The sequence below is a fragment of the Bos indicus genome, chromosome 17 (genome assembly GCF_029378745.1).
Source record: "Bos indicus isolate NIAB-ARS_2022 breed Sahiwal x Tharparkar chromosome 17, NIAB-ARS_B.indTharparkar_mat_pri_1.0, whole genome shotgun sequence".
In the NCBI taxonomy this organism is placed as follows: domain Eukaryota; kingdom Metazoa; phylum Chordata; class Mammalia; order Artiodactyla; family Bovidae; genus Bos; species Bos indicus.
The window spans coordinates 62,699,944-62,709,040 of NC_091776.1; the positions used below are offsets into that span (position 1 = coordinate 62,699,944).

Below are 9,097 nucleotides of genomic sequence, written 5' to 3' on the forward strand. Positions count from 1 at the left end.
GTATGGTTAAGAGCCGATGTTCTGTTGGACTGTCTGGCTTCAGATCCCTTCCTTGCTCTTTACCAGATGCATTTCTCTCGGTGGGTGAATGACCTTTCTTACTGAAGCTCAGCTTAGAAAAATAGAATTTGCTAATAGTGTCTAAATCTTATAGGGCTGCCCAGAGAATCTAGAGACACACAGTTCAGGTGCAGAGTAAATAATACGTGGTTATTAATCATTATTCAGGTCTTGTGGTACTCACTTCCTAGAAATGTCCCTCTAATTCAACTTCCAGGTCTGGAATGAATGATGCTCCCAAAGAACCAGGAAGAAATTTAGTCATGTTCAGTAGGCAGAGAATAAAACAATCTCCAAGCAGGAGGCCTTTCAATGGGTGCTTTATTGGAGGACATGGTATAAGGTCAAAGCCATGGGGCCCAAAGGGAATCCTAATTTCCCAGGAAGATACTCAGATCTAGCAGTTCTTCTTGTCCAGGTTCTTGTGCTCCTTGTTGTATGGCACCTTTGAGAAGCAGATGGCGGCATTGCGGTCACAGTTGCAGATGAAGGCCTCACAGGCATTGTTTTCGCCTGGAATAGAGCAAGAACAGAGGACTGAGTCAAGGCTGTTCATGCTTTGTACGATCCAGGGGCAGGAAGAATGAAATGAAACGATTTGCTGGCAATTCCACTGGTGCAAATTTAGGGTTGACAGATAAAGCAAATAAAAATACTGGAATTTCAGATCAACAATAAATGCACTATTTGGGACACAGACTTTAAAAAAAAATCATTTCTTGTCCATCTGATAATCAAGTTTTAACTGGGCAGCCTGTTTTATCTGGTGATCCTAAGGTACGATAGCTGCTTTTGGGATATTCTCTGTTTCACACTTATAAATGAACTCACTGCTCTTAAAACCCATATAACCACAGAGCACTGATAACATAGATAAGCAACTGCAAATCGTATGGGAAATACTAAAACACATACTCAAGGCAGCAAAATATTTTACATTTCAACTTAGTGAAGTTTTGTAAGCCAATTTCTCTACTTTAAAGCACATATTCTTAAGATTACAGAATGTCCTTACAATACAGTATTATAGAGATGTTTAAAATAATTGTGTCTATATGTGGAAATGTTTCCAAGATATTTTATTAACAGTAAAAAGTGCATAGTATATGCTGAAAAAATCTGAAGTGCAATATATATAACTGGTTTTCTAGGGTATTAGGATTATAGATTAGATGCCTTCTGCTTTCTATGACATACATTACTGGAGAATTTGATATTATATTATTTTGACCTCATTTACATTTGTAACCAAAAGAAGCAACGCAGATAAAATGCATTTCAGCTTTATTATCCATAATTTAATTATGTATATCTGCTTACCTTCAATAATCTTATTAAGGTTTTGTTTCTCTACTCCTTTCTTTTAAAAATCATGAATGTTTTCCTCAACCACTCATTAAGCATAAATTAGTGCTTAGTTAGATTATAAAGTGTGCATAATGAGAATTATTTAGTGAGTTTTTTTTTCTTTTAATTTTGTTTTATTGAAGTTGAGTCGATTTACAGTGTTGTCTGAGTTTCAGGTGTGCAGCAAAAGTGATTCAGTTATACATTTATATTTTCTTTTTCAGACTAGTTTCCATTATAGGTTATTACAAGATATTGAATATGGTTCCCTGTGCTATATAGGTCCTTGTTATTTATCTATTTTATATTCATGGCATCGCAAAGAGTTGGACACGACTGAGCAACTGAACTGAACTGATACATAGTAGTGTGTGTCTAGCAAGTTATTGTTTATAATTTGAATCAGTGTCTTATGCTGAAGGCTTCTTGACTAGCTTGTAGGGGAAGAAGACAGTTGCATTAAAAATAAATTATTTGCAAACATGTATGCGTGGTGTGTGTGTTTCCCTGGGGAGAGTGTCTATAGCTTTCAGCAGATTAGTAAAGGAGTCCAGAATCCATAGAAAGAAATTCTTACTGATCAAGTTTCAGGGCAAAAATATGATTTTCTGTATATCTGGCTTTCTGAAGTAGAGCACAACTGAAATCTCTGTTACCAGGGACTCTGTAAGCAAATGAAGCTATTTTATGCAGCTTTGAAAGAAGTAATAAGGAAGACTGTGAGACCATGGAAACATGGTCATAAAGTGATAAGTGAGAAAAACACAGAATGCAAGATTGTATCTAGACTGCATTCATCAAACATTTACATCGAGAGCACCTATGATTCCAAGCTCTGATCTAGACTCTGGGGACACAGCCATAAAGAGAACAGACAACCTCTGATCTTGTGAATCCTTTCTATTGGAGAGACAGCAAATGAAGGAATAACATTAATATGTCAGCTATTAGGAAATTCAGTGGAGAAAATAAAGCAGAGAGAAAAGAGAAAATGCTGGAGAGATGGAGAAAATGTGTATATGATTTAAAGGAACAGGTTGAAGGAACTCCCTGGTGGTCCAGCAAACTCTGCGGTTCCTCTGCAGGGGTTGGATCCCTGGTTAAAAGGAATAGAGTCATGCAACTTTATTTCTTAGGGTGATGGGATGCCAGGTCAGTCTTTTCTTGGCATTTTGGGAGTTGGACTATGGTGATTCCAGTGTTGTTAGTACAATTTTCAAAAATTGGGATGTATCTGTGATTGCAAAATTAAGGGCAATGAAAATTTAGAATGCTGGTCTCACAAGACAGAACCCTACACCTCTCTGAATTGTCTTGCTCTCCAGAACTGTCTTCACGGAGGGACATGTTTCATCATGAACGCTGCATAACTTAGTGGTTAAGACCCGAGCCTTTAAAATCAGAAGCAACCGAGTTCAAATGCTGGCCCTACCACTCATAGGTTGTGATTTGGAGCAAGTGACTACTTTGGGGCCTCAGCTTCCTAACCTGTAAAATGGGTTTAATAAGACCTATCACATATGCACATAATGAAAGCCTGATATGTGGGAGTTCTAAGCTCTTTTTATGAAATAAACAAAGCAGTATGGCCTGGCAGTTAAAAGCAGAGGTTTTGGAGTGATATAGACCTATGTTCAAAAACCAAACACCACCATTTATGGGACTGTGTGCCCTTGGACAATTTGTCCAGGCTTCTGAGCCTCAGTTGCCTCATCTGTAAAATGGGGATAATAACAGTACCTATTCCATACAGTTGTTTCAAGGATTAAAGGAGATACTGCCTGGCACCAAGAAAATGATCAGTCAGTGATGGCTATCATTACTATTATTTCCCTCCATGCCCGCTAACAAGAGCCAACAAGAGGGTAAACCTACTGCTGCAGGTGATCTCATTGTTAGAACATGAGTAGGAGTAGTTGTTGGTGTAGGGATTGTCCACGAGGACTTTACAGCTGTCCAGTTTCTTGGCTTGTTTGTAGCAGTTGTCGTGCGTCTGGCAGCACCTGGAGAAGGGGAGGAACGGAGCTGAGGCAGGAGCATGGGTAGGGCAGCACGCCAGCCTGAACTTGCTCCCTTGGAGCAGGTGGGGCTGTCTTAGATGACCTGCTCTGAGAGGTACTGGTCCTGTGGCTTGAAAACAGTAAGTCTTTTGCTCATGTTTATTGAGGATGATTTTTAAATGGTTGCAGGAATACAGCACAAGCCTATACAGCACAAGAGGCAGTGATGGTTTCACTCCAGCTGGAAGATTGAATCTTTGCAGTGATCGTTTGTGCTGTAAAGTCCTGCCACTAGAGGGCAGCATTCACACACACACCCACACACACACCCTCCCTCCCTCCCCCGCCAACCTTCAGCTCACACACACACCCTCCCCCGCCAACCTTCAGCTCACACACACACACACACCCTCCCCTGCCAACCTTCAGCTCACACACACACACACACACACACACACCCTCCCCCGTCAACCTTCAGCTCACACACACACACACACACACACACACACACCCTCCCCCGTCAACCTTCAGCTCACACACACACACACCCTCCCCTGCCAACCTTCAGCTCACACACACACACACACACCCTCCCCTGCCAACCTTCAGCTTTCCCCTCGCTCCCCTCAATTAAGAGGTGAACATGTGTTACTTTAGCAAATAGGCAAATCTTTTTCCCCCCCTTTTTTTTGTGTCTTGTTTGACCTTTGTCTTCTGCCCTCCCTCCATCTCAGGGATACTTTCCCGGCAGGGCAACTCACCTGTCCAGATCATCCACAGGGGTCCCTGATCCACCCAGGCCACAATAGCAGCCATAGTTGTTGAAATCCAGCAATGGTTCACTGCTGGGGATCTTGCACTTAATCATGCCGTTGAACTGCCATAACGCCCTCGAGTTGAGGCCGGCCTGGCCAGCGCCCACTGCAGGAGGACATAGCCAGAGTTCAAATATGTCCTGGTTGGCTGCCGGCGCCCCAGGGACCTTACTACCTGCTTGCCCTCTCAGGCCCCATGCTGTCCCCCTGACCCCCCATCAGCTGCCTCCTCTGAAAAGAGCTGGGTACAGGAACCTGGTAAAGCGAGTAGGCATTTTCTAAACAACTCACAAAACATGAAACTCACCATTTTAACCAAAGCACACAATTCAGTGGTTTTTAGTATATTCACAGAATTGTGCAACCATCAATACTAATTCCACAACATTTTCATCACCCCCAAATGATGCCCTCTGCCCATCAACAATCACTCCCCTTTCTCCCCTCCCTTCTGGCAACCACTAATTTGTTTTCTGTTTCTATGGAACTGCCTATTCTGAACACTTTGTGTAAATGGAATCATACAATATATGGCCTTTTGTGACTGGCTTTTTTCACTTCACATAAGATTTGAGTTTTATCCTTGTTATCACAGGTATCAGCTTTTCAGTCCTTTTTATGGCTGATTAATATTCCATTGTATGGACAGATCACATTTTTTTAGTTGTTCCTCATTTGACGGACATTTGGGTTGTTTCTGCTTGTTGGCTGTTATGGATAGTGCTGCTGTGAACATTTGTGTACTAGTTTTTGTGCAAATATATGATAATTTAAAGCTATTTCCATTATTTATTCAGTAAATATTTACTGAGCACCTGTTATATGATAGTCACTGCCCTGGAGACACATCAGTGAACAAATGAAAAATCTGTAACCTCTTTGAGCTTATGATCTAGTGCAGGAAAAAACAGTAAGCAATAAAGGTAATAAATATGGGAATCGGACATTGTGTTAGAAGGTGTCAAAATTGAAGCACAGTAAGGGAATCTAAATGGGGGGTTGGGTTGGGGGATGACGAGGTTGAAGGGGGCCAGGAATGTGAAGAATGGTGAGGAGGCCCATGGCATGCAGGATTTTAAGCAGCAACATGTGGGATCTAGTTTCCTGACCAGAGATCGAACCCAGGCCCCGAATTGGGAGCACAGAGTCTTAGCCACTGGACTGCCAGTGTAAGTTCCTAGGACCTCTTTACTTCCAATGCAGAGCCCTACCTGTGAGATTTGGTGCCGTAAAGATGGTGCTAAGTGATTTCAGCCCCTAGTGTCATCTCTTTGCCCCATGCCTGGCCCTTCCTGTCCTTGATATGCTGTGGACACTGGAGTCGCTCCAAGTGCTTAGGCTCCAGGACTCAGGAAGGGTGGCAGCTGGTCACTTTCTCTCAAGAGCAGCCTCCACGGTGGCAGCTGACAGCGGCTACATCCAGGAGCAGACCCCAGAGGAGTGGTGGAGCTGTGCTCAGACAGGAGTGGCCTGACTGCCTTGGCCCCTCTCCGGACCCCTCTCCTGCTTCCCTCCTCTTTTTTTCTCTCTGATCCCACCAGTTCTGCTCTTTGCAGAGGCCAGACCTGAACGGAGGTACTGCTCGAGTGCATGAGCATACCCCCAGACAGAGCATGGCTGAGTCCTCAGTCTCAACCCTGAGCCTGATACCTTAGAGACTCTGATACCATCTATGTTGAATGAATGAATAATGGCTGAATGAGGTGTGATTTGAATTCTAGTTAATTCTGATTCTATTAATCCATTCATTAAATGGTGCAAACAGCACTATCACCGCTCTCAAGGAGTCTGTGCTTAGGTGTGGGTGTGGGATAAAAAATGAATCAACAAGAGACATGCTGCAGGCCAAGACAGGCACTGAGAAGCCCTTGTACCAAGGCCATGGCTCGGTGGTAAAGAATCCACCTGCCACCAGGAGATGCAGGTTCCATCTCTGGGTTATGAAGATTCCCCCGGAGAAGGAAATAGCGGCCCACTCCAAGGAGAGAGAGAACAGGTGCTCTTAGCTTGGATGGACAAGGAGGGTAAGCCTTTCTGAGATGGGTCATCTGAGTTCAGACCTAAAGGTGGAGAAGATGCCAGATGTGGGGAATTTGTTGGTGTGTGTGTGTGTTAAGTCACTTCAGTCGTGTCTGGCTCTTTGTGACCCCGTGGACTGTTGCCCGCCACACTCCTCTGTCCATGGGGATTCTCCAGGCAAGAATACTGGAGTGGGTTGCCATGCCCTCCTCCAGGGGATCTTCCCAACCCGGGGACTGAACCCTCGTGTCTTAGGTCTCCTGCATTGGCAGCTAGGTTCTTTACTGCTAGTGCCACTTGGAAAGCCCATCGAGGGGGATTTGAGGGGACCCCAATATGGGAGCTCTTAAGCCCCATGGTGAGCCCTGAAAAAGACCCTAGGTCTGGCCATCCCTGTGACCTCTGGCCCCCATTGCTGAGCAAAGAGATCCCAGGGCAGGAAGGGGTGGGGCTGAGGGCACTTGCCTACCTGTGAGCAGAGCAGCCAACACCAGGAGTCTCATCCTGTTGTCAGGTTGGTGAGCAAAAACTAATGTCACTATGGCCTCCCTCCTTATAGCTGCCCTGCTGCCCTGAGATAAGACCGTCGTGTTTGCTTTGCTCCCTGCTGACTCTGAGTTGGCCTTGAGTCTGTTGCAGAAATAATCCTGAGCAACAAGCAAGCCCTGCCAGCCGGGGGTCCTTGGAAGTAGTGTGCGTATTTGTCATCCACCCTTTGGAATGAAAGGGATTATTTATGGAGTTGCGCACCTTGGAATTTTGACCCTCATACCCACCCCTTTTGTGTGTGTGTGTGTGTTTCTTTTTCTCTTCTTTTTTTTTCTTTTACCCACTCGTTTTTACTCAGTCCAGCTTCAACACTGTGTGTGTGTGTGCGTGTGTGTGTGTGTGTGAGTGTGTGTGTGGAGGGGTGGCTGTCAACCCCGTTGAACAACTGGGAGAAGGGGGATGGGAAGGAAGTGACTGTTGCCTCCAGGTCCTCTCATGAGCCTGAGTCTGGGCTGTGGGTCTCATTGAAAGGTTCCCATCAATCATGCACTTTGCTGGTGAGGAAACAGGCTCAGAGAGGTGAAGCAACTTGCCCCAGGTCACACAGCTAGCCCCCTAAGCAGGGGCTCCAACCTAGGACATCTGATTCTAAGGCACAGCTTGAATTTTTTTTCCCACTCCAGCAATACCACTCCCTCTCCCAGTCCCCCACCGTGGATTTGTAAGAAAACCCTGGACTTGGGAATTATAAAGGCTTGCATCTGACTTGTAGAATAAAAAGAATTTTACAACTGTCATATCAAAGGTCTATATAACATTTTTTAGGTGAAATTCACTTCATAAGACATGACATTATTATTTTGGACTTCCTAGGTGGTGCTAGTGGTAAAGAATCCAGCTGCAATGCAGGAGACGCAGGAGACATGGGTTCAGTCCCTGGGTTGAGAAGATCTCCTGGAGGAGGAAATTGCATCCCACTCCAGTATTCTTGCCTGGAGAATCCCATGGACTGAGGAGCCTGGCGGCTCCTACCAGGGGTCAAACCCATGTGCTCTTCATTGGCAGTGCGGAGTCTTTACCACTGACTGCCAGAGAAGCCCCCTGGACCTGGGCATTTTGAGGAATACTAGTCAGGTGTATCATATGATGCCCCTCTCTTGGAATTTGTCTCATGTTTTCTCATGGTAAGACTGGGGGTTGGCTATGGGTTTCGGGGAGGAAGGTCACAGAGGTGAAGTGTCATTTTCATCCCACGGCCGTGCTGGTTTGATCGTCTCTTGTCTTGTAATGGATCTTGGGCACTTTCTGGATGAGAACGCTTTCCAGATGAGAACTTCCAGATGAGGTTCAGCCTGGGATGAAGCTGGGAATGGCCATGCCAAGACTTGAACCCACACCTGTCTCTTCCCACTGAGACACCTCCATTTGCCCTTGGCAAGGTTATGTTAGGTTATGTCACATGAATCAGAGCAGAATTGATAATTCTGACTCTTGTGACCTCTGCTCACGCATGCACCCCAGGATTCCAGCTCTGTACTTTGCCCTTGAACAGGTACTGGGGGCAAGAAAGAAGAAATCCGTCTGGAAGAGCTTCCTGGTTTCATTCCAAGTCCAAGAGCCCCAGAAAAAGGTCCTTCAGCTAATGCAGTAACACTGAAACAGCATTTAGTAAGCAGATGGGGAAACAGGCCCAGAAAGGGGAATGGATTTATTTGCCTGGGCCTGACTCTGCCGCTATTTGATCCAGGGTTTTCATCACCCATCTCTTCCTACTTGCCTGTAGATATTCTCCATCAGTCCATTAGCCAGTGTGCATACTAGTGTACCGTAGCCAATAGCTATGGTAACCATTAGCCACAAGTAGCTATTTAAGTAGCAAATAATATTGAAAATTGGCTTTTCAGTCCCACCAGCCACATTGCAAGTGTTCGATAGCTACAAATGGCCAGGCGCTGTGATTTTGAACAGCACGAACTTAAAACGTTTCCATCGTCATAGAAGGTTCTACAAATGGCCAGAGGCTGTGGTTTTGAACAGAACGAACTTAGAACATTTGCATCATCACAGAAGGTTCTATTGCATAGTGCCCCTCAGGGTGTAACAGCACCTGTCCCGGGGCCGGCCCACAGGTGTAGGGAGGAGACCTGTGAGAGCTCCTGGAAGAAGAACAGGGTTAACTCAGGACCCAACTTCAACCTGGAAAGTGGTTCTGCCTCTTCAGAATGAGTGAAGGCTGTCCAGGAAAAGGGGAGTCGTGGCCAACAAAATGCTAAGTCCCTCTTGTGTTGGGTTCTTTGGGGCTGAGAACAGAGCAGAGAATAGGCACTGCTCCTGTTTGGGGGTGATCTGAAGGAGGAGGAGTAGCTG

General features: G+C 45.2%; 1 protein-coding gene across 1 annotated transcript; it reads right to left on the reverse strand.

Annotated features, from left to right (window-relative positions):
• Positions 1-364: 364 nt before the first annotated feature.
• On the reverse strand, positions 365-6,855 carry PLA2G1B (phospholipase A2 group IB). Its single transcript, XM_019977129.2, has 4 exons — positions 6,711-6,855; positions 4,169-4,328; positions 3,283-3,410; positions 365-573 (listed from the first exon to the last, which is right to left on the reverse strand). The coding sequence occupies exons 1-4, from the start codon at positions 6,742-6,744 to the stop codon at positions 458-460; spliced, it is 438 nt and encodes a 145-aa protein (XP_019832688.2). The 5' UTR covers positions 6,745-6,855; the 3' UTR covers positions 365-457.
• Between the last annotated feature and the right edge of the window lie 2,242 nt (positions 6,856-9,097).